The sequence below is a fragment of the Clinocottus analis genome, unplaced genomic scaffold (genome assembly GCF_023055335.1).
Source record: "Clinocottus analis isolate CAN_PGR_092001 unplaced genomic scaffold, fCliAna1.0.p SCAF_15, whole genome shotgun sequence".
Lineage (NCBI taxonomy): Eukaryota > Metazoa > Chordata > Actinopteri > Perciformes > Cottidae > Clinocottus > Clinocottus analis.
In genome coordinates, this window is record NW_027175876.1 from 5,225,830 (window position 1) to 5,250,818 (window position 24,989).

At 42.0% G+C, this 24,989-nt stretch overlaps 1 protein-coding gene across 6 annotated transcripts; it reads right to left on the reverse strand.

Annotated features, from left to right (window-relative positions):
* Window positions 1–1,358: 1,358 nt before the first annotated feature.
* Window positions 1,359–24,989, reverse strand: ppp1r13bb (protein phosphatase 1, regulatory subunit 13Bb). 6 transcript variants are annotated; one of them, XM_068576643.1, is made up of 19 exons: window positions 24,644–24,989; window positions 24,238–24,389; window positions 17,298–17,445; window positions 16,273–16,392; window positions 14,753–14,823; window positions 11,037–11,138; window positions 9,666–9,840; window positions 9,290–9,489; window positions 9,001–9,141; window positions 8,419–8,611; window positions 7,650–7,778; window positions 5,320–5,453; window positions 4,662–5,115; window positions 3,253–4,016; window positions 3,024–3,161; window positions 2,790–2,923; window positions 2,531–2,697; window positions 2,249–2,448; window positions 1,359–1,741 (listed from the first exon to the last, which is right to left on the reverse strand). In XM_068576643.1, the coding sequence occupies exons 2-19, from the start codon at window positions 24,244–24,246 to the stop codon at window positions 1,700–1,702; spliced, it is 3,321 nt and encodes a 1,106-aa protein (XP_068432744.1). In that variant the 5' UTR covers window positions 24,247–24,389; window positions 24,644–24,989; the 3' UTR covers window positions 1,359–1,699. The 6 variants fall into 6 exon arrangements, with proteins under 6 accessions (XP_068432744.1, XP_068432741.1, XP_068432740.1 ...); XM_068576640.1 differs by having other exon boundaries at window positions 3,009–3,161; XM_068576639.1 differs by having other exon boundaries at window positions 8,977–9,141.

A 24,989-nucleotide genomic window follows, 5' to 3' on the forward strand; every position in this document is an offset into this window, starting at 1 on the left:
CCCATTGCAGAGAGATTTTTCCAATTTTGTACTGTGTTTTTGTTTGGTACGTTGCTTAAATGAAGGTGATGTTTGTAGAGATAGAAAATAGAAAGATGATCACTAGTTTAGTGGTGGAACAGTGTCAGCAGCACCATGGTGGTCCTGAGATTAAGTGTTTCAAGTGGGGTTTGTCACAGAAAAATAACTGTTACAGTAGATGATCAGAGACATACTCAGCAGTTAGTAGAAAACAAACTAGGTATTTAATATAGAGTGTTAACTTTGTCTAATGTGGTAAACAAAGTTTGTAATATGGTTTGAGTGATGATTTCAGTGTTTTCGAGGCACAGTGTCTAGACTTCATTCATTTTTTTACAATTTCTCCTTCTCATGGTCTTCTTGCCATGTTGTCAAGTTAAAATTGTAAATCTAATCAGGTACCAGAAGTCAGAAAAAAATGAATAAATGAGTCTTTGAAGTGAGGACTACCTTATTTTAAACATACTGTAAATTACTTGAAAAATGACTGTGAATTACCCAATAACACCATCAAGAACTAGCATGTTTCTGTCTCTGTGGAGCTGATTCTTTCCAACCTCACCACTGGGGAATTTAAAAGTATCAAAACAACTCTCCCCCCAATCCCTAAATGTTGTAATACCTTAAATAAGATATCTTTTACATTTGAATCTTTATATACACACACACACTTTGCAGATGTTGTGCGTTAACAGCTTCTCAATCAACCTTTTTTGGTAAAATAAAATAATGTTCGTAGCCCATTTCCATCACAGTATCTTTCGGAAACTGCAGCATTTGTTCATTTCAGAGATCACCAGATTAGCAAACCATACAAACTCAGTATTTTCACACAGTTTAATAGATCTTGAAATCCTACATAACAGAGGAACTGGATTACCCTGCATCCAGGTTTTGAACAGACGACACTGAGTGAAAAAACAATTCTTCAAATGATGTTCATGACAATGTGTGAGCTGACAATCTAAATTCATATTTGCTTTAATATGTTGGATTTGTTCTAACTGGCCTGTGTAGTTTAATACTTAGGATTTACAACATTTTCTTTATTCCATTCTAAATCGTGACAATATCTAGAAGGAGGTTAAACCAACTCCCAGGAGATGTTAGTTACTGATTAGAGGGTAATTCTTAAACCCCTATTTATCTTTGGTGGTTCAACGACAGCAAAATCAAACACAGAGCACATTATTCTGTGCAAGGGGATCAAATTTGCATAATAATGTACTATAAGGTCTCACCATGAGAGATGATTTGCCAGTCACTGTTTAGTGTCATGCGACCAGGGCCACCATAGAAACTCACACACACTAGAAAAGTGTGAACACTGCAGGAAATACTGAGACACAGGTTAGTGTTTTATTCTTCAAGTCGATGAATCAGGGTAAATCAAGTTGGGACGATGATGGAGCAATAGGTTGAAAGTTGGGAGAGAGAGTGGCCTCAGGATGGAGTGGTTTGAGAGATTTTCGCCTTTGGAGTGCTTGGTGTGTGCTTTTGTAAATATGTGTCGGAGTTTGGTGCCCACTGCTTCAGAGAAAAAAGGATTTTGTGAGAAGCAACAAGGCTGGAGGAGGTTATGGCCACAGGGAGAAGACAGAGCACCAGGCCCCTTTGTTCTCTGCTCTTGGTTTTGTCACTAGTTCAGCTGATGGCCAGAGGTCAGTGGAGTGAGACACTATGCCAGGGAGCGCTGACGAGGCTTGATCCTGGGATAGAGCTGCAAAGAAAACAAACAGAAACAGGACATTTGGTTCACATGACTCATTATTTGCATTTGTCACTGACCTCCCTCTCTGTGTGTGCAGAAATTCAACCCGCAAATCAGTCCGTGGGTCATGTCAATGAATCAAAGTATCTTTAACAGGTAATTTAGAGCCGCAACAATGAGTTAGTCTGCAGTTAGTCTATTTTTTCAGAGGTCACAGATGTGAAACACGCTTGAAACCTTCAACCAAAAAGTGAAGCGCTACTTATAAGCCTCCTGTTAAGGTTCCCCTTTAAAAAAAATGTTATAAGCAAATGTTTGACCTTCTTGCTTGATATGAAACTTAAGCAACCAATTATCAAAGATATACAAATAGTTGGTTTAGAGCGATAGTTTTCTGCCTGTCGAATAAACTACTAATGATTTCAGCTCCTCTTAAGGGATAAACAAATAGGACCATGACAGTTTAAGTTAGTCATATTGGTGATAAATGTGATAATTAATATATTTAGTTGTTACCCCCAACAGGTTGCGAGGCACGTATCCCTCGTGGTCCTCAAGTTGCGCCCACCACCACTCTGTTTCACTGTCGTCCTGTCGTCGCAGAATAGTGATGGAGTCCCCCTCGCTGAACGCCAGCTCGTCCTGGTTCTGAGTTTTGTAATCCCACAGAGCATACACTGTCCCCTTGTTCATTACACCCATCTTCTCTTGAACACCTGCGTTTGAGTTTCAGAACAGACAGTATTAGTATCACACCAGTAGAGACACTATCATTAAGACCGGTAGGTTGTTTCTCACCGTATAGAAACTGGGAGCACTGGATGAATCCCTCTTCCATTTCCTCGCATTTATCTGCAGCAGTCTCCACATCACTGATGGTGCTGGCAAAGATGGCAGCCCCCGACTCCACCAACACTTTGCAGAGATGAACACTGTTGCAGGAGGCGGCGCAGTGAAGCGGAGTCCTGTTCAGGCAAACAGGAAAATACATATAAATGGAAATGGACAGAAAAATCCGCCTGAACTAAATTTCTTACAACAGCGTGTCATCACTCACCATCCATCACTGTCTGCGGCGTTGACGTTCACACCGAAATCCAGCAGGAACTTGACTATGTGGTGGTGTCCCGCACACACGGCATTATGCAGGGGTGTGATGCCCTCGTCATTGGCAGTGCTGGGATTCTCCACCTGGAAAACAAGAAAGACCCGGATGAAAAGATGAGTGCTTATCCTCAAGTGCGTGCAATTGCAAATAAATCAAAAGTATACTCACACAGTCGTGACATACCTCATAGATGATCCTCTGGACGAGGTCAAACTCTCCCTCCAATGAGGCATCCAGCAGGAGGGCCAGAGGGTTGAACTTCACCCTGAAGCCATGGCCAGTGCGCTCAGAGGTTGGCTTCTTCAGGTTTGTGCGCTTCTCCTGTGAAGATGCACGAAGGAGACACGAGTTACTTTATGTATTTGACATCTCTTTATATGCAATAGTAAGTTAGTGTTTGTGTATCGCTCACCAGGTGTTGTGAGACCCCCGTTCCGCTCTCTTCTGGAGTGGTCACCTCTGGCACGGGACTGGGAAGCGACGCCTCAGAGCTTCCCATGTTGTTATTGTTGTCGTCCTCTGCGTCCTCTGCTTCAGCAGCGTCCAGCTCTGGTGGCGAGGGCAGCGGCCTGTTGTCATTAGCGTCAGTAGATGGAGGTTGAGCCTCGAAGCCCGGCTGCTCCGCCCCTAGTGGCGCTAGCGGCGTCTCAGAGGGGTGGTTACCATTGTCTGTGTCTCCCAGATATGCGGGAGGATTAGCCGGCTGGTAAAATGGCGTTCCATTACCCGCACCGTTGCCACCTCCTGATCCACTGACTCCATTTCCCTCGATGCCTCCTGCTAGAGTGTTGAACCTCTGGTAGAGCAGTTTTTGGATGTTTGGCCCACTGGGCCCCTCTGGTTCTGTGATGGAGCTGCGCTTCTTGAGCGGTCTCGGCGCATTGGCCAGCTTTTTACGGAGCACCTCGAGATCGGCGTCACTTTGGTAGCGCAGCGGGGAGTGTACCATGGGTGTTAGCTTAGTGGGGCTGAGTGGTCGTGGGATGTTCTCCACGCTGGGAGGAGGTGCTAAGGGCTCCGGGTGCTGGAAGAACTCGTGATCATCAAATTCTCCGTCCAAAGTGTCCTCACCACCCGGGTGGCCTTGGAGCAATGGGAAGGCCCCTCCGGCCTGGACAAAAGTAGGCAGAGGCGAGGGGGGAGTCGAGCTGGGGGTGAAGACAGGCTTCCCATATACTGGAGACAAACAGAGAGTGGCATTATTTTCATTACGATATTAATTCAATTGCCAAACATTTTTTTCTAATTATCGTAAGATAGTCTGCAGTCTAAAATGTCAAAGCCATCACTATTTCCCAGGGCGACGTCTAAAAAATTAGTTTTTTTTTTCAGTTCAAAACCTAAATGTATTCAGTTTTAAATTACATAAATCAGAGAAGAACAAGAACTAGATTTGAGGATGAAACAACTTAATGTATAGCATTTGTTCTTGACACATGAATAATACCAGTTTGTAAAAATAGTTTTCTTAACTTTATTAAACAAAAGGTAACAAATATATATAAATGCATTGAATTGTTATCAAAATGATGGTTTCTGATAGCAGATCAGCCTCATTGTCACCGACACCGGATCCTGCAATTTGAGTGAGTAATGGATCAATATCAGTGCAATATTACATTTTATCAATTTCTATCTCAGAAGACAAAACTGGATCTAGCAAGTTGCAGCAATATTAACAAAGACACCATATCGCAACACACAGCATGCATGATTCAAACTGTTACTATCAAACTATTCAATCGTGAAAAACAAAAAAAAACAATAGATTTTTTCCCTCATATGTGAGGCCACACACAACTCTTCAAACCCAGCTCTTACCTGCTTTGAGAGCGGGCTTGAGTGGTTGGCTCTTGCTGCCTGCTGCCTGCTGGAGGTACATGTGATAGATGGAGCTGGAGTTCATGGTAGGTGGGCCCTTTCGGGGCGACTGAGGCCGCGATCCTCTGTCTGGGATAAAGGGGCGTACTGCCACAGCGGGCGGGGGATCCAGTCGCTCGCTCAGCCCAGGAGGGAAAAGCGGTGCATTAGGCTGGTAGGTGGGACTTGGCGGCACCGAGATTCGCTGCTGGATCTGCTGGGAGGATGAGCCTGTGGAGGGAGGCACGCGGGGCCAAGCAGGCGTTGGCAGGTTTGGGAGCGGGCGAGGAGGAGGTGCATCCTTGCGCCGCTCCAAGGAGCTGGCTGTGTTTGCGGAGATGAGGTGGGAGCCATAGGGAGGGGGCTGTGGCTTGGATATGGCAGGGGAGGACACAGACATTTTGGAGTCTAGCACCTGTGAAGAAGCATAAAATCATAGATATCCATCAATGGAAAAAAACATAAAGTTGTCCAGACTAATTAGAGCCGAATCTTGGGTTAATCAAGACTGTGCCAGTGAATCTGTAGCACGATCTCACATAAAACAGTTTTCTTCTAGATTACATCAGGAAGTTTAAAACTACAAAACACTGGACATATAAGAAGAATGACCACGAACCTTTTCTGCACTTGGAGTGACGGGAGAGCCTGAGGGAGGGCTCTTGCCCTGGCTATCCGCCCCTGAGTCTCGTCTCTCAGGAGGCTTGAGAGATGTGCTGGTCTTGCCTAAAGTAGGCCAACCTGTATCATTAGCTAGGGACAAACAGGACACAGTGAGTATGTTGCAAAAGAGCAACGAGAGACTGAGGTGGTATGAGAAGCAGGAGCCCGTTCTACAACTCAGGGAAGTGACAAAGCATATCCACCAGAAGTAGGTCTAAATGGTAACATTTTTCTATTTTTCGCCATTTGAAATCAGTCACTTTGTGCGATTAACCACAAAAAGTGGAACATGAAGAATTTCAAGAGCATGAGTTTGTGTAACATACAGTACACATCTCTGTACCATTTTGACCTAGGATTGGTATTCAATGGAGGGTTCAGGATTTTGAGAAGCATATCCTATTAACCAGACACCATTAAGAGACATTTAAACATACTGATTGTTGCCTTTTTGTTGTTTAGTTTTGCATATTTTACATGCATTGGCAAAGACAATGGGATAATCAAACCTCCCTAAATATAAAAAATTCACAAAAACCTATGTTACTTATAATGCCACAACAGCCATTTCCTAAAGTAAAGGGAACGGTTTAATGTACCTATTTACTTACAACAATAGTAACACATACACACTTTAGTCTAAATCTATGAAATTTCCCATAGACAAGCGTCTTCTACGTGGTGACTTTACGGGGAAGCACTTCATAACTGACTTCATGGTCAGTCTTTCATCTTTCTCTGGCAAATCACAAATTGTCTTCATTTCTAAGTTAAATTAATCAAAAACAGCACAAACTAAATATTGCAAGAGGAGCTATTGATCAATAGGATAAAAATCCTGAGCCTTCAGTTCACAGCAATGATGGGAATGAATGTATCTGCATTAGTATTATGCTACTGCGTACTTAGTTTTTTTAACTTAATCACATTTGGTAAAGGGTAACTAAATTGCAATTTCGTAGAAGATTCAAGGACTGCAAGTATCGTTTGTCTCCAAGACAAAACAGATTACTTAAAAAAAGAGAGGATTTTTTAGGATTAAAAAGGATGCAAGGATAGGTTGAAAAGAAAGAAGATAGATAAAGAAGACACAAAAAAACAACAGCGAAAGTTGTGGCACAATTCCACAGGAATGTGATCGTGTAATATCTCGATACAGATATCTCGGTACTCTTTACAGACCCAAAAAGTCTTTTATCAATTTTATCAATTTTAGTCAATTTTAGTCAATTATGGCTATTCAGATTTCAAATGTGCTTCTTAGCACCTACGGTAACTATAAATAGACAAACAATACAGTAGATCTACATTAATGGGACTGACTGCGAAAGCAGCTTCCAATCTTTTCTTAGTTTAGAGTAATAATGAATCAGCTCTACTAACACGACAAGAGTCTCCAAGGAAACAGCTTGAAGTGGGTCTTCACAAGTTATCAGGAGTGACGGTTGCTAAGTGAATCTGATGACATTTTAACATGGACAAGTTAGTTTCCTTGTTTATGTTAAGTGTTTGACAACTAAAGTGATTCTCACAGCTTGGTTGTTGTGCGTATGTGGCGTGATGGTTAAGGTTAGGCAGGCTGGGGATGTTACAAAATGAGAACAAAGCCCAAATGTCTTGTGTGTAAATTTACGAGGCACTCAACTCATTGAACCTTCTCAGAAGTGTGCAAACACAGACAGGGATCAGCAGTGCTTTGTCAGTGACACCTTCTTCAAATGAGGCATTATGTCAGCTACAATTAAGGGCGTCACATTTCTGAGGATGGCAGCAAAGTGTTTCAAGATGCCCCCCACTACTTTGACGTCATTAGCCAATCAACACTCCAAATGAAATGTCAACATGTGCTCTTGCCAGTTAAAAAAAAATAAAAGCTCAACACTGCACTGGCAGGAGAGCTAAATGATGCCTAACAAGGATGCTTCCATCAGTCAGCCATTGTTCATGTTAACCAGGCACAGATGCTCATCTCCTCCTCAGATACCCCATGTCAGCTTCGAGTTCTCTGTTGGAGAAAATCTCTTCCATTACTTTTGCAGTGAATTTCTTTTGTGGAGTCTTAAAACATCAGTTGGTGATAAGACTGTAGGGGGCTCAAGGCGTGATTGGGCAGAGCTTATTTTGATCATCTTTAATTTGTTGCTAATCCAACCGACTATGATAATTAAAAGATAAGGACTTTGTCCGGAGTGAAAACCTCCAAAGCACGCTGAGGATCTTGTGCAACAATCGAGAGAGAAGGTTCAGTGGGTGCCATCCCTCGTTAATGCAGCACCGTGCACTCACGGGACGTGCCGTCAGAGCCAGTGGAGGCTCCCGTGCCCGGTTGTGATTCTGGAAGAGCCGGAGGTACCGGGTCCACAACGATGTCTAAATCAGACACCTTCCAAGGGCCGGGAGGCTTGTGCACACCGTCTGCCCCATGAAGAATCCCCCCCCCCCCACCCAGCACCCAGTGAGACAGAGACAGGACAAAGAAAGGACAGCACCAACACATGAGAGAGGAAGAGGAAAGGAACCCCAGTATGCACAACACAGGCAAAGAGAGAGGTTAGAGAGGAAGGAAAAGGAAATCACAGGAATCAAGTGCAGGCAGAGATTTAACTGAGAAGTCAGGTTGAAAAAAAAAAACAGTAACACTTGGAGCCCGGGAGGATATTTCAGACATGCAAGATGTGTTGAATGTGTGGAAAGACTTCGGCCTCTGGGATTACACGTATCCAAGCTACTCTGTAATTGACTCGGCTTTCTTAATCTGAGAAAAAACATACAGTACAAAGAACTCAAATCTTCAATTACAACAGACAGTGTATCGCCTGGTTTCCACTTCTACCATTGTGCTTTAACCTTTTAACCTCCCCCCCCCTACCTATGCAGCAAAGACTGAGCCAGATATAACTGTAAATCATAGCTTGTTTTATGGAGAGAAAAAAAGGCCCAAACTGCTGTATTTGGATGTATGGAACACCATAAGTAATATACAACTGAAATATATGGTTTGATACAAGATGTGTGCAAATGTGCCCCAATAGTAATTTTATGGGTTTCATCCAACCTGACTTGGTGCGGCCATGGTTAGCTTGGTTATTAACACCCAGAGTCTGAGGCTTCAGGGGATCTGTTGGTATGGCGTAGCCTCCTTCCTGTCGAACCGGTACAGGAACCTGGATGTACGGCCCGACAGCAGCAACACGGCCCAGAGTACCAGGAGCTGGCTGTGGAGACGGAGGCCCGTTGGCTCGGTTAAGCTATAAGAGTCAGAAAAGAATAAAATATTAGGAGTGTTGACAGGGGGAACAATCAAGATATAAAGGAGATATGTAATATTTAAAAAACAAACTACTTCACATGGAGTTTCCAAGTAAGTAGAAATGATTTCTCAGAGAGAATAGTTTCCTCATTGCAGATGGTTTACGGAGCCCCCAAAAGGGACATGAGCAAGTTACTACGAAGACTCGAAAAGCTAAAATAATTCTTATTTAATGTTTCACTTGTATATTGAACATCTGTTTCGTCTGGACCGACTTCTCACTGGGACAAGGGACTTTTTGTCAAAAGAATTTCCACAAAAAGAGTCTGAATGAGGAGATGTGTTGAGCGCTCTCAGTCTTACAGGAAGGTTTTCTTTTTGACGTGCCTCAGTTTTTTTCTTGTAGAGGCGTTCCCGCAGCTCGCTGATGCGCTTGTCCATGAGCGTCACCTCCATGTTGCGCTTGTTGAGAATATCCTTTTGGTGCTTCAGCTTGCTGTTTTGCTCCTGGTTCAACTTGTTCCGGATCTGTAGGCGATGAATGTGGATTCAAAACACACATACAGACTCACTACAACAGTAGATACTGTCATCCCTGTAGTCAGGGGTGAAGTAAACATAGTCCAACATAAAAAAACTTTCGCTAGATGTTGTACTTGTTTCTACTGCGCAGTACCTGAAGCTCCTGGTAGAGTTTACGGAGCTCTAGGGCAGCAGCGCCGGTTACTTGGCCCCCCAGGGCAGTCTGTATGCCGTTGAGCTTCCCCCTCCGCAGGTCCTCCAGCTGCAGGCTGAGCTGTTCCACCCTCAGCACCGCTGACTGTAACTCGGCCTGTTTTTCTTGGAACAGGCCGCTGACTTGCTCAATCTCTGCCGCTGGATGTGAGAAATACAGAAACCAGCTCATTTGTAGCCAAAGTATTCGGCGACTTCTTTCAAATTAGCAAGTCAGCTCAAACTTCCTTCCTAACTCTAAATGTGAATGCACCAATAACATCACAACATACCCAACTTTTTAGACATTTGTGGCCTGATATTGAAAGTATACATACACAGGTTGCCATTGATGACCTTGCTGTAGTCCACCTGGCCTCTCATGGCCCGAATCTTCTTGAGCTTTGCCTCCTGGCTCTCCACACGATCTTTCAGCTTCTGCAGTTTCTCGCTCTCTGAAACAGTTTGCTGCTGACGCCGCTCCTGCTGCTTCAAGTAACGCAAACGTTGCTCCTTCAGAGGACCAGACAGAGAGATAGACGTTTAATAGGCAACAGGAAAACACAAAGTGCAATAATGATCTCAATTGTGTCTCAATATTAAAAAGGCACCGACCTTAAAGTTTACAAGATATCTCTATGGCAGACCTGCCCTGAAACCAGGCTAAATCTTTCTACTGTATACACTAAATGAAATGCTGTGCTGTGTCAAGACTGTATGAAGTATGGGTCAGATGACTTCATCTCTCCATCCAACTGAGAATTGCTCCAGTTTAGGTCCTAAAATAGGAAATGACAGGCCCAGGTTTCCAAATGACTGCAGGGCTTCATGTGGGCCTACTTTTCAGACACCACAACAAAGGCAATAAATAAGTCTGCGGGTCTACAGTGGGCTTCATCTTGCATGACTGATCAGAACACCACAAGCTCGGTGGTCAGACTCAGTCGGTGCACTGAAAATCCTGGTAGACTGGTTCTGTGAATGTTCTTATTCCTCCCATTACGAGACGGGATCTCCTTTTTTTTGGTGAAATTTCCGGAGAAATGTAGTGTCCTTGGTCTTCAAAGTCATGCATAATGTACATGCTTGAGTAAACACTGCAATGTTTGTGCACGAGTTTCAATAAAGACGGTATGAAGTATGAATTCTGACAAACTGGACAATCCTAGCATAGTGACTCATTCCGCCGCCCATCTCATTCGTTACATAACGGTTTGCCCCAGTTTCAGGTCATGATGGGCCTCTTTGGATCTTTGGAGTAGTGCAACAGGAGTGCATTTTCTCTTTAATAGAACGTTTCACAGCTGTGTACTGAAGTCCTTCAAATAATGATGACCTCTGTACGCGGTAATAGAAGAGATGGCACGCTTCGATTGGTCGGGCTTCAACGGATAGTCTGCCACGTCCCTCGGCTGAGTTACAGCAACAATTATTGTCTCGTCTTAGTCCCCTAACAAAGGAAACGTCTTGAAAGGCAAAAAGACTGTGTGGGCTCCCAGAGAACATAACATTTAGACCAAAGAAATGCCAATTTTATGACATAATTCTAAGTTAGTGCTTCAGTTGATATTGCAGTTTGTGGTGAGCGGACAGGTGTGCCCGCTAATGTTCCCCAGTAGGTAGTAAGAAGCATATTTTGAATGAAGGACCGTTGGAATATTCAGGGTAATGATTCATATTAAGATAAAATAATGAAGACAAGACTTTACCTTTGCGACGAGCATCTGCTGCTGAGCCTCGATTTGCTGCTGCTGCCGCGTGGCCATCTCCTGCAGCTCTGACAGCGTGAGCTCCACGCGTTGATTCCCCACCTACACAAACGCACAGATATACAAGAATTGGTCAATAACACACTGAAATGTTTATGGATTATCAATCACTCGTCATATTTTAAACAGTAAGGGCTTGCTTCTATATTATTAAACACCACTGAACGTTTGCATTCACAAGGATAAAAACTAATTTTAAAGACAATTTTGTACATTAAGTTTAAAACGGTTAGCTTCCCATCATACTCACACGAATTGAATTAAGGCATATTTCTGTTTTTAGCCCTGTGGGAGCGGCTATGAGTATGATGATAAGACTCTTCTACTAGTAAAAAAAAACAACATTTAGAAGGTTAACAGTTAAAATCCAGTATCAGTAGCACCTAAAACCTTTGTGACATTAATGGAAAAGATATTTGATGGAATAGCACTTTAAAGACAAATATGCGGCCAATAGGTGCAAAAAAAACCCACATCCAGCATGAAAAAAGTTACACGAGCTAAAAACATTATATAAGAATAAAAGAAACAAGTTACGCAAAAGGTCTTTTGCAGAAATGGTTTAAAAAGATTTCTGATTTCAGCTGCCAGAGGCTCAAACAGCAAGAGACTTAACAGCAGCCTGGTTCTCTGGCTCTTCTTCTTTTCTGTTGACCAACTAATCCTTTCAGCTGTAACTGTAGCAAGAAGAAAATAATATAATTTATATAATGTAAACCAAGCTCGTAGACACAACACTAAAATTGGCTTTACTAGAAAATAATATGAAACCCTCTTGAGTCAGAAATCAGCACCCGTGTTGTTCGAGAGCTCACAGAATAAAAGAAGTCTGGCGATCACATTCAGTTCTGTTTCCTCCCAAAACGATCATCCTACAAACTTCTGAATTTCCTGAAAGCAGCTGCTGCCGTCAGCACACTGCTCTTCGATAAAACAGCATACAGAGAGAGCAGCGGGCACAGTCTTCGACACTGAAATACTGAAGTGCTCCATGTCTTTGCCTTTAGGAAGTGTGTTCAAAGAGGCAGGAGACAATGCAGAGAATGTTATTTTTTTTCAGAAAAAGTGGTTCAAAAGGGAAGAATTTCTTAAAAATGTGACATCAGTGAAAGGCATGGAGAGGATGATGTCATCAAAAAACAGATAATATAATTAAGTCTACATAAAAATAAAGAAGACACACAAAAGACCAAAAATATTGCATGCACTGCTCTTACTCAATTAGAACAAGCAGATATGTTGTGACTCATCTTGTCTGAATAAAACATGCTTCTTTTGGTGAATAATGCGACTTTAGTAATACACGTCCTGCCTCATCTCATCTCTTCAAAGGACACTTTGGCACGGACACTGCGTTAGCTTTGTCCGTGTGACTCACACAGAGGTTTTCTACCTGGCATTAGTTAAGGTATTTAGATATGAGTGTGTCGAGGAAGATTCGGAGCGGGGAGGTGACTCAACTGAAGTCGAGATGTAGAAAGCGAGGGAAGCCACAGGCACACACACACACCCACACCCACAAACAGCCATGCTCAAATGCACTAAGGCAACACTGCATCAGTGACAATGCACCCGAGGGAGAAACAGACACACGCGCCCTCAGACAGTGATGAAGAGGGAGTTGGAAAAACTCCCAACTGAGCAGACCGGGCAGGAGAGCAGCCACGGCCTCACTGAGGGGAGATTACGCTACTCGCTCCAGCTACTGTATAGATAAGTGCATATCTGAAATGGAGAGCAATCCATGATTATGGCTAAAATATCCCTCATATTAATACAATAAATCATCAGGATAACAGTTCGGAATAAAATAGATATTCATGACTATTACTTGTGTAAAAATGTAAAGTTTTGAACTAGAAATTTGTGATCTTTATTTTTAACTATTATCTTCATAAGGTTATTAATTAATTAGGAATTAATGCAAATCATTATTATCTAATTTACATTGGCACAGAGCTGGGACAGCAATTCTAGTCATTACTGATTAATATGTTGATTATGTTCTTGATGAATCAATTGATGGAGGTCAAAATGAAAAAATATAAGTCTTCCATTTGCGTGTTTTGTTCGACCAAAAGTCAGACAGCCAAAAGATAGTCGGTTAACGATACTAAAGCAGCGAGTCACTACATTTGAGACGCTGGAATCAGAAAATCTCTGGTATTACTGCGTGAAAAATAAAAATAAGAAAATCACTGAAACGATGTGCCAAAATTGCCGCAGATTCATTTTTTGTTGACTTATCATTTCATCTCTCGGAAAATTAAATCATACGTCTCAATGCTGCCAATGAGCTGTCTGGATGCTAAAATTGTGATTTTAAAGAATATTGAAAATGCGTGTGACGCACGTTCCCTTAAGGCCCCTCTACTCTTTACGAGGCAGCGTCCCTCTCAGAGGATGATCAGCGCTGCGTGGTGGAGAGGAAGCCCCTGAGGTTTGGGCAGCAGCCCGTGGAAAAGCCAAAGCAATGATCCTCTTAAGGCCCGTTATATCATCCAGCAGGCCGACTGATATAATCCTCTAAATCAGATATTAGGAAGAAACTCGGACACAACTGAGCCTCGGCACTCGGGAGGTTAAGCAGAGCCGGCCGTGCAAAACCGATAATGGTGAACCAACGCTGGCGGTGAAATGGATGTTTCATGCTTGGTGTGGGTTGTATAAGTTAGTAACAGATACCGACCATGCTTAAATAGAGCTTGTTGCGTGGAGAGTTGAACAATCACAGATCTTTAGACTTGTAAGAATTGTATTACCTTATGATACTTCCTCGACACAAACAGAGTCAAAAGTTCGGGGGTTTACATGATAGGAATGGCTTCTGGGTGCTCTTGTACTACAATCTTTTCTTTTTTTAAAAACAAAAACAATAACCCGTCCACTTCCTGCTGCGCTTGATTCTTTCCTCCACCCTTAAGGTTGAATTAGTTACGATTCCTTGACCGCAACACTTTGCTTTTGTGAAATCTGGGACAGATGGTCGGGGAGAAAAAGGATGCTCGAGGCTACTCTTATCAGAGTCATACATATCTCCTAGAACACACGTCCTGAAGCAAGAGCTCAACATGCACAACAATGGGTACACCTGACGGGGAAATACTGTGAGGAAATGGAGCACGTCTGTATTGCCGGGGTCTGTGATGTTACTCTGAAACACCAGCTTAAAATCTAAAATCACAAATCCACAGTTACTTCCTGATCATTTACAAGAAGCTATACTATGGAAAACCCTGAAACGTTGCCACACAGTAAACCTACAACTTGTGTAAATGTTGATGTTCACTAAAGTCGGACTGAAGTTCATACTGAGCTTTGCTAAGAATCGACAGTCCAGCTCCTTTAAAGTGTGATGAATACAACAGGGTGCAGGGGTTTAATGGTACGCAGCAAATGTTGAAATAACATAAAGAAAACGTAACGTGTCGTAGAAATCACTGCTAATGCTAACTAGCTTGCATTGAATGTTATACAAAGCTTAAGACTAAGAAAATGTCTCTTTTTGTTTATACCTGGAACCCATTTAAAATCAATCTCTCTTGGTTATATATGCTTGTGCACTTTCTCTTAGAGGTTTCATAATGGCCCATGGACCTGCTTGATAGTACATTTATATTTTAACACCATTCAGATAATAACTCATGAAGTCTCACCCCATTCTCACTGTTCTTCTCCCCAGTGTTTCCACTTCTGCGACTCGTCTGATCCTGAGACTGCTGACTCCCTGCAAAAAGAAACAGTCTCCATCACAAACACAGGCAAGGCAGAGACACACTAGCGTGCACAGACGAGCGCGCGCGCACACACACACACCCACACCAACACACACTCAGAGACAACAACCATAGTCAAGAATAATTTCAAAATTCTCTGACATGATTGCTCATGACAGAAGCATTTAAGAACTGGGCCAGGCACTGATGACTAACGCCACCTAACTCAAATTCTATTTCAAATGGATGGAAAGATGAATGTAAATTATGAAAATTTCACAGGAAGAGATTAAAAAAAAGAAGAAAATTCTGCTATACTTCTAAAAATCACCAGATATCTTGATGTGACTTTTTCTGCAAACATAGTCAGGTTCCAAATGTATGTAAACGTATGAATCAGATCAGAACGAGTTTGTTTCTCTGCCAACTGTTAACTTTGTGTGTACTTCCTTTATACTTTGTCTACACTTGTGCACTAAGTTCAATAAAACTCCAACGAAAGTATTGATGTGCCTCAGTAAGCGTCTGATCATGTGCACAGCAGGTCTCACTGACTGATTTTAAGCTTGGATACATTTTACACCTGGATTTTTACGAGTCTATACTCAAACCCAAACCCTTGCGCACAAAAGATGAATGGCAATCCAATGTGTGTGCAACGTTGGATTCCTTTGACATGCCCCATCAAGCATCAATTAAACTTCCGGAAACAGAAACATTGACTGATGTACCGATAATTCAAAGCTTCATTCATAACTTTGACATGTCTATTGATTTTGTTCAAACCTGCAGATAGAGATTAGGCAACCGTTTCCCTGTAGTCATTCTGCAGTGGAGCACCACTCATGTTTCACTAAGTGCGTGTCATAGCTTCTTCTCACACACACACACGCACACCAGAAGAGAGAAAGATGAAGTGGCGATATCGGTACTCAGTTTGGAATAATATTTTACTGTTTCTTGCATTAAATTCTTAAATTCTAGAGGCGGCTGCGTAGGATTGTTTCACACTCGAGTGAAACAAACAAAGTCAAAATTCTCTGAAAAAATTACAGACATTCTAAAACATTAATGACGTTATCCAATGAAATATTCTGCTTTAATTTGTTGGTGTTTAGCCATTCAAAAGCAATATTTTCCCTGTGGTAAAAAAAAACACTTTGCTCTCCCGCTTGCTTCACACAACGGGAGGCACGCACTAACAAGTTGCATTGATTAAAGATTTAGTTTGTTGTTTTAGGGTGATGACGTCAAAAATGATTACGACAGACATCTGAAGCATCAATCAAAACCTTCAGTTTGAATTTATAGTAGACATTTGGTAAAGCCCTAGATACCAGCGTCCATAGCTGAGCGGCCAGCCGGAAAGGGTGTCAGGTTTCCCCCGAGTCCTCCCTCCACCACCCAGGTAGAGACTACTAAGAGCAGAACAACCTCCAGACAGAGGAGACACCACGCACCTTGATCACTGCTCTCCGTTGGTGAATCTTCATGACGGAGGAAGAACTTTACTTCTTGTTTCCGAGGCCCCCATTTCTGCAAATGTTCATACATCATGTGTTCGAAGGGGATCGCTCGCTCTACAGAGACAGAAAAGTACAAATGTGTTAAACATATTTGATGTTTCGGAGTGCCATTTAACGCGCCGGTAAATAAAATGGAGTGTTATTACTTCATGCTGTCTGTGTTGTGGGGATTTTCAAAATGAAATCTTGAAATAAAATGATGCTATTCCTACAAAAACTGGGAGCACTGAAATTTATGAGTAACTACTATAACTTTTTTGACATGTCAAGAGGACAGCACTCTGTGGGCCGAGAGAGACAAAGGAACAGAGACAAAGACAGAGAGGTTTTAGGAGGTTTCGGGGGCAGACGGCTGCATTGTGAGGCACCAGCCGAACACGATTGCATAACGTGGGTTAATAAAGCCCTTGGCTGGGATGTTGTTTTCAACAGGGGAGTGGCCCCTCAGCAAAAAATGCTGATAACACCGGGTGTGTCAGCACGACTGTGGTGATGAGAGCAAATCCTTTGGACAGAGTAGAATCTGTTGTGACAGTGCTCTGGACTGTACCAACAAGTATGTATGTTACTGTAGTGTGATGATAGATAATAGCTGTTGTATTTTTGTGAATACATACATTTATTCTATTTGAGGGTGTGAAACCGTTGCCGTATCTATGGCTTCTCTATAATTTTCCTCCAGGTAGCCATGCGTGGCCCTGCTCGCCACCTGAACTTTCTTTAATGAAGTTCTTGTTTTTACAGTAATGAGGAAGGCTAAAGGCTGCTGCTTTTTATAATTAAACTCTTACGCATGTAAGTGAAGTGTCAGGCTCAGTGATAATGGAGTTTCAGATTCATGCGTTACTGGAGACACCCGCTTTAACACGACAGCGCTCCGAGTGCTGCGTCCCACAAGAACATAAGAGCTCTCCGCTCTGAACTCTGTAGCAAGCAGCGCTATTTCAACCACTTCTCACCGTTGCCTCTCCAGACCTCAGCCAGGTGGCAGCCGCTCTCGCCGGGCTCTTTACAGAACTCGACGACATCGCGGCACGTCGTTTCAGGGGTGATGGGCACCTCAGTCACGGCCTGTTCTCCATCGCTGAGGTACACCGTCAATATCATCTGAAAGAGGAAAATATTACGAAACATTCAAACACAGTGGTAGATTATAATGCCAGAAACAGACTTAACGATGGTACTACATGTAAATGTGCTCTAAATATGTGAGGATATTTGAGATGTACAAGAAATATGAAAATACATCATTGTCTGTTGTGGTTAAAGGACAAACACAAAGAAGAAAAAAAAGGAAAAAGCTCGGTCTGCTCAATGCGACATGTTGCTGTCCACCAGCACCAACTGTTAGTTTGAGCTGCTGGTGGACTCATGCCTGTGCCTGCCACATTTCTGTTTACTATGATTACGGCCTGCCATAGCGTTGAAGACTGTTAAGCCTAGTAGGTAAGACATAGCAACACAAGTCCCCACATGCTTTTGTCTGTACTCCCATAACAGTAAAAGCAGTAAGATCAAAAAAGCAAAGATAACACCCTTTTTTCTCAATTCTCAAAAAAATACTTTTAGGACAAGTTAAGTCAATAGATGTCGGAGGAAACTGCATATCTATCCATAATATGTACACTCCCAGATGTGAGTTACTGAATTGCTAGATGTAATAGCCTGCAGCCGGAGGACACGAGGAGGACTTAAATGAACCTCATACTTAATGCAGCATATTCAAGCATTCATCAGAGTGTTCAGAGGGCTGCAAGCGCTCTGTTGTACCTGCAGCTATCAGACCGTACAACACTACTCGTCTACATCCTCAGCCGATGAGCACAGTGACGAGGCGAAGTCGCAGCAATGTAGATTTGATCTTTGGACTCATTCATAATATACTGCCTGCATCGTGTGTCTTCAGCTGGAATACAAGGGTTTGACCAACCAGCTACTTAATATAATATTAAGCCACGGTTGAACGACTTGGGGAAATATGAATTTCATAATGTATTTTTTAAATATACCAATATTAAGACTGATTTGGACTCAAGTTTTCTGTAAATTTAACTCAAGGCCGAGTTGGTTGTCCACACAGTAGATGCAGATGATTTTTTTTTACTAATAGTGCTTTCTAAAACATCACTGGCCACCATCATAAATAGTGAAGAAATCTTCTTAATTCAGACAACAGTCAATTTCTTATAGTAGTTTGACAAACTACTGATATTATTGTAAATTGAATTATTTTCAGTTTGCACTTAGTTTTTCAACATCAATCAACTTGTAGTGGGCCTTCTTTGGCATTTAATAACGTAATAATGCAATTAATATGTCAGCATATTTGCTTCATGTGCATCTATCTGGAGCGCAGATTATTTATGGGGATGTGAAAAGCTTCTTTTGATTTGTTCATGTTTCACAATATTGAAGGATATTGGATGTTGTAGTGATTTGATCTAATTCCAGCAAATAGCCTTTCGGCTGGATGCGGGAGATGACCATGTTTTTTTACACGCTTCAATGAGGAGATTCCAAACTGATTCACCGTTGGGTGAGGTCCATGTTTAATTGAGTTTCCGGTTGGCAGATTGATTGCCTTTTTATTGTAATCAAACTGTGCGGTCATATGATGCCTGACTAGGCTTTCTGGTGTGGCTGCCCACTGAGCTTCCTGTACAAGCGTGCGAGCGGGAAAACCAGTCCAATCTCCCCATGCATCATTAACCTGTTGTATCTGTGCCCAATACCTGGCACAATAATCCACACCGCCGCCGCCAACTTTAGCTAGGCCCCTTATATAAACAGACATAAATACATAGACGTAACTAATGACTCCTACAGATGTAATTCGATTTTCCTTTTAAACTTATCAGCAGACAGATGCGCGCACACACACACACACACACACACACACGCACACACACGCACACACACTTAAAGGATAAAAGCTGGAAGAAGACAGACAAAAATCCTCAAATCCACATGGTATAAGTTGATAAATACATATCTAAGAAGATTTAGTGACTGCCAAGTATTGACTCACTGGGTTAAATACATCTGTATGACATGAATTTAGGATGAAAAATGTGGAGGGAAAAATATTTTTCATTTTCTTTGTAAACAACTAGTATGTGTATCCTAAGATTAGTCAACGCCTTGCTTGAATAAAGCTATAATACAGGATGAGAGAAGCAGTGCATAATGTCCTCTCAAGTGCTTATTACACAAATGAGAGAAATATAAGCCATCAAACTGTTATGTTGAAGGATATTTTAATTAATTTGATGTTTAGACCAGTCCACTTAAGCTTTTACTTCTTTGCTACAATAATAACATGAGAATAAACCAAACTGATAAATATGAACTCTTCTATATCCAGGGTCACTGCACATCTAGGGTGTGTTTTTCCAACTTCCAGATTTTCATTGTTTTCTTTGGCACAATGCATTCTGAGGAGTGTTAAGATGTGCCTTCCTGTTTCATGTGACAGTCGTCAGTTTGTGTCATTCACTACAGATAAACAGGACTGGGAAGAGATCACAAAATAAAGTGCAGAGAGCCAGAATGGAGAATATGTCGACAACAAAGCCACGAGTTTGGAGGAGTGTTTAGAAATGACGTAAAAGTTGGAAAAGACAGATTTTTATCTCGGCCTTCGTGCATGCGTTAGATGCGAGTTCAGCTGAAGTCCGGATTCCCTGTATTTCAGCATTTTGCTTTTAACCTTCAAATTTGGAGTTTCATTGGTGCATAACTGCATTTGTGGCCTCAGAGTGCTTTTGTAGTGCTACAATAATTGTCAGTTCATATCGTATGATATCTAAGTTTAGTCACTGAGCTATGTATACATTATTACTTCGGGAGTTTCTCAGAGACAAAGTGACTCACCCTTTAATAATGCAGCTGTGTGATTCATTGACATTTTCTGCAGCAGCCTAACTGAAACAGTATAATCACTTGTGCCTGGGAGCCTCTGCAATTCAACTCGGCTGATTGTGAGTCAAAAAACTCATATTTTGACAAACTCAAACCATATATGATGTAAAGGTGCTGGAGCTGTGGCACTCATTATGAGGCAATGCTGTCCATCCATCTCGGATGTCATGTCGCTTCTTATAGTGTTATTAAGACCCACGACAGACCAGTAATACATGTATTTTTTGAAACCCAATCGGCAAGAGCATTAACAGAAAAAATGGGGGGAGAAACAGAAAAAGAGTGTTGTAAGTAAGGGACCAGTTATGGCTACATTTTACTGATAATTACTTTGCTAATCCCTCAAGGGTATTAGAGTGCACCCAGCTGGATAATAAGACAACATACTACAGGACAAAAAAATAGTGAACACAAAACAGCCCAGTAAGGTCAACAACATCAGTTTGAATACAGTTGAGACTGATGCCTCGATTTGAATTAGTTATAGTGGAAATATTGTGCATCCTTACTCACATGTATGTTTCACAATAGTGTTCAACGTTAGAAATACAATAGCTCAGAAAATGTAATGAAATATCCTAATAAATAACATAAAATCACCATCCTAAACTGAATTCAAATCTGTTTTTCTATATGACAACACAGACCTACATCCTTCAGAGCAGTACAAACCTTCAACTAATCAGGACACACAATTAACCAATCGGAGAGCATGACTATGGTGCAAATTCACAAAAAGCCCACACTGAATATCCTAAATTCTACCTTCACGTAAATAGAGACTACCAGATGAGGTGAATATGTATTCAGAGAGTGACAGTGTAGAATAGAGAAACTCCAGTGATCCAGCTGACTGATCACTGGAGGAATACCGACCGCCCTCACTAAGTTGCGTCTGCCCATGGTCCTGGCTCTTTTGACCGCCCTCCGTTTCCTCCTGATCTCCTTCTTTGGTGGCCGGTGGTGCTCCTTTGCCCAAATGGGGTTTTCCTTGGAGAGGCTAACAAGGCTGCGTAAAACTATAGTCACAAACCTCTTCATCATAGCGCTGTCATTCATGCGGGCATGCAACTTAATTGTTATGCCATCCCGAGCAAAACGTCCGAAACCGACAGCGGTGCGCGCATTTGAAAACTGCTGCAGAGGAGACTTGGGAGGAAAAAAACACTTGCTGTATGTGTAATTCAGGGAGGGAGGAGGGAGAAGAGAGAGCTAGAGAGAAACAAACAGTAAGAGAAAGAGAGAGAGAGGGAGTCACAGGGTGGTGGAGGAGGGTGCCGATAAGTCCTTCTATTGGAAAATTGTCCTCTGGATGTGCCAGTAGCTGCAACACCAATGACTCCCTGCTAATGAGAATACTTTGGCTACGGCTGTGACTGGCAAGCAGGTCAGGGCACGACCATGTAGAGGCAAGAGGGGGGATCATCCTTCGACTGTATATTGGCTGTCTGTATTTGACAAGAAACATACAGTTTCCCTCTTGCCTGATCCATAATGCTAACTAGGACTGGGCAATATATTGATACAATATTGTGACACGAGATATCGTCTTATATTTTGGATATGGTAATATGGCATAAGTGTGGTAATTTTTATGCAAGTACCAACAGTCAACTCTCCAATATCGTTGCATGAGCAATATCAAGGTATATGGTCAAATATATTGTAATATTTGATTTTCTCCATATCGACCAGTCCTAGCTACAGTTGGCATCATCTGGAGATTGGGGCATTTATCATTTAACTCCTGAGAGGGAGAGAGGGATGCATGGCTGGCCTAATCTCCAGTAACATGATTCATATCCTATCACAACTCCTGTCATTCATTTAGAAAGAAAGATCAAGCAGAAGATGCCTCCTGAGAACTAAAACTTAGACTGAAAACTTCCCAACTACCACCAATTTAAGACATGCAATAAAAAAAAGGATGATCTTACTCCCAAACATATCTACTCACAGTGTGACAAAAACTGAACAATAAAACAATTCTAACCAAACACAAGCCCAAATGTGTGTAACAACTAGATAAACACACACAAAGAGACACAAAGAGCTTATACATCTGGTAGCTATCAAGCACAAACTACTTTGGTTTTTCATTAACATCATGATTTGCTTGTTGAAAAATTAAAAAAAAATATGAATATGAACAAAAATCATAGGAACGTATCAGATAATGTGCTTGAGAGGAAGAAAGCCATATTAATTTATAATACTTCTTCAACCAATGTGAAAAGCTGTGAAGCTGTTTTAGGAGTTGTTAAAAAATAAATACCTCACTATTTTCATCTTTTGACAGAGAGTTTGAAGAATAAAGGTCGAACAGCAATAGTAATACATTAAACTTATGGTATGTTACCGTTTCAGTGCCAACTGCTACTGCCAGGCTGATGTCATTTTAAACCAGCGTACATCCAAAAATGTCATAAGATGCAATGTTTACATTTCCTGTAAATCAAGCTCTGCCTAGCTCCACTGTGTGAGATTAATGCTACTTGACAATCTACTCAGCTCAAAAGTTCCCCTTAACAACAGAGCATTAGTCGACGCAGCCACACAGACCTAGATCTGCCAAGGTCTCATTGGCTGCTAGAGTCACGCGAGACCCGAGTGCAGGGCTGCCTCTCTGCTCCACTGGCTCTTTGACTCTGATAGCCTGTTGGTGCCACAGGGTACAAACGTCTACAGAGGCTCCCGCCGTAGTCAATCCTCAGAACTTAACGGCCGTATAGAATATGGAGTTACTTCAGTGTTACAATGTACTCCTGAAAACCCAAAAGCTTCTCTCTGAAGTTGTGTAGACAATAACCAAAATGTCCCTGTGATGCTGTATTTTCAATCGAAAGAAAAATGGCCAAGAATCACTTCCAATTATGACGACACTTTGCTGATCCAAGTGTAAACTTATCCTCCATCTGGGTTCATGCTCCCATCCCTGAAGGCCAGAATGGCTGCATTTACTTTTCCCACCATTCACCACTGCATTCTCAGCACAACAGATAACAAAAGAGGCCTTAACAAAGCAGGACTGCTATAGTGTTTCCAATCAGGTATTATGTTCATTGCAACTCAGAGCTTCTTGAACAATAACACAAGAGCGAAAAAACACAATGAAAATAGTTCTTGAGTTAACCAGTATCTGTGTATGTATCTGTGCCTACGGTCTTAAATACAGCAATAATTTAGTTTCAACACCATTCAACACAAATGCATTTTTATTATAGAGTAGTGGGTGTGATATTGACCTGTCCTATTCTAATATACAGGAGAAATTCTACTTGGTCAACACTGCACATATTTGCAGAAAGACATACTCTTTATTATTTGTGCTTAAAGCAGATACCACAATCCTAGAGTTCTGTTATCACTACCTAGGCCTGTTATCGCTACCTACGTCGCACATGATTGGTCTGAGTTAACACCATAGACGACCACCGAGGTAGTGATAATAGAACGCAACACAGTTATGACATACCATGTTACATTTGCTTCTCCTGATGTAATTTTAACCACCAACAAAAAAACCGTATGTCCTGCAACTATGAAATGAACAATAGTCCACAGTAAAATCCTAGTGAATTAGGCTTTTCCCTTCCAGGTAGTGATCTCACATAAAGATTAGTGGTGGTGGGAAAGACATATAGGCAGATATTAATCTTGCTTGAATTTGCAAGTTTTGAGCATTGATGGTCTGAGTCAAACCATGCTCTTTACCTTATAATATTACTTATATATTTTTAGCCAGGGGTTCCACATGACCATTCTTCATACTGAAGGTATGCAACAAAAATGTAACTGAGCAAGATTGAAGCTGTTTGTAAAACTCCAGCACGATACCTGATCATTTCCACACAGGTTTAGTTTTGAACAAACGTGAGGAGACCAATCATTAGTTAAGGTACTGATGTTGAAAATATAAAGTAAATTTATTCAACAACAACAAAAAAAGACAGGGAAGCAGGAATGGTGTGCACTTACCGGCATCATATTGGCAGCTTTGGCAGGTCAAAACCAGGAGTGCGTCGGCCAGTTGACTGACGGCTCGCCTACTTATCTTCACCAAGACCCACCTTTGATAGTTACTGTCTCTGGTTACTCCAATGTGACAACCGACTGGGCCTCAGTGCTCTCTGTCAACCAAAACGTTGGAATTATTTTCAGTGCTGTACAACTGAGAGTGAAAAAGTACAATAACACCTGACGTTAATGCTATCTGCCTCAAACGTGCATTTAAATGGCCCAGGCGTGGCTCCGTGCAGCTGCTGCTACAAACAAGCGACTGTTAGCCAGCAGTTAGCTCGCCAAAGCAACGCTGGAGCGACTCATAAGCAATGGTGTTCAGTTATGTGATATTACTAAGGCATAACACATTGAGTACACTCACCAATGTCAGAGGCAATTCATCGTGTCACGGAGTAAATCGGAGCTACGTTGCTGTCAAAGGCACGCAGCTAACGAGCGCTCCGCTGTGGTGTTAGCTGCTAGCTGGTCTCAGAGGCGGCTAAAGGACGGTGCGCGAGGCAATGTCTCCGCTTTCGTCTGTCCTTTATCTTGCACTGACTGCACATCGGCACGATCTTATCGATGGAGGGCGTTTCAAGCGGACAGCAATAATTAAAACGCCTGTCCAAACTGGCTACCACGTTTTTTTGGTTTGGTTTTAATGAAAGCAATTGGTCGCAGTTAGCGGGCTAGCAGCGCTAGTTGACGAAAAATACAAATAGCTGGAA

What these genes read in the sequence shown, in the direction of transcription:
- ppp1r13bb (XM_068576638.1), bottom strand. An exon ending in CAAGCCCGCTCTCAAAGCAG is followed by an intron (nt 4,017 to 4,661) that starts GTAAGAGCTGGG and finishes GTTTGTCTCCAG; the next exon opens with TATATGGGAAGCCTGTCTTC. An exon ending in CGGGGGTCTCACAACACCTG is followed by an intron (nt 3,162 to 3,252) that starts GTGAGCGATACA and finishes GCATCTTCACAG; the next exon opens with GAGAAGCGCACAAACCTGAA.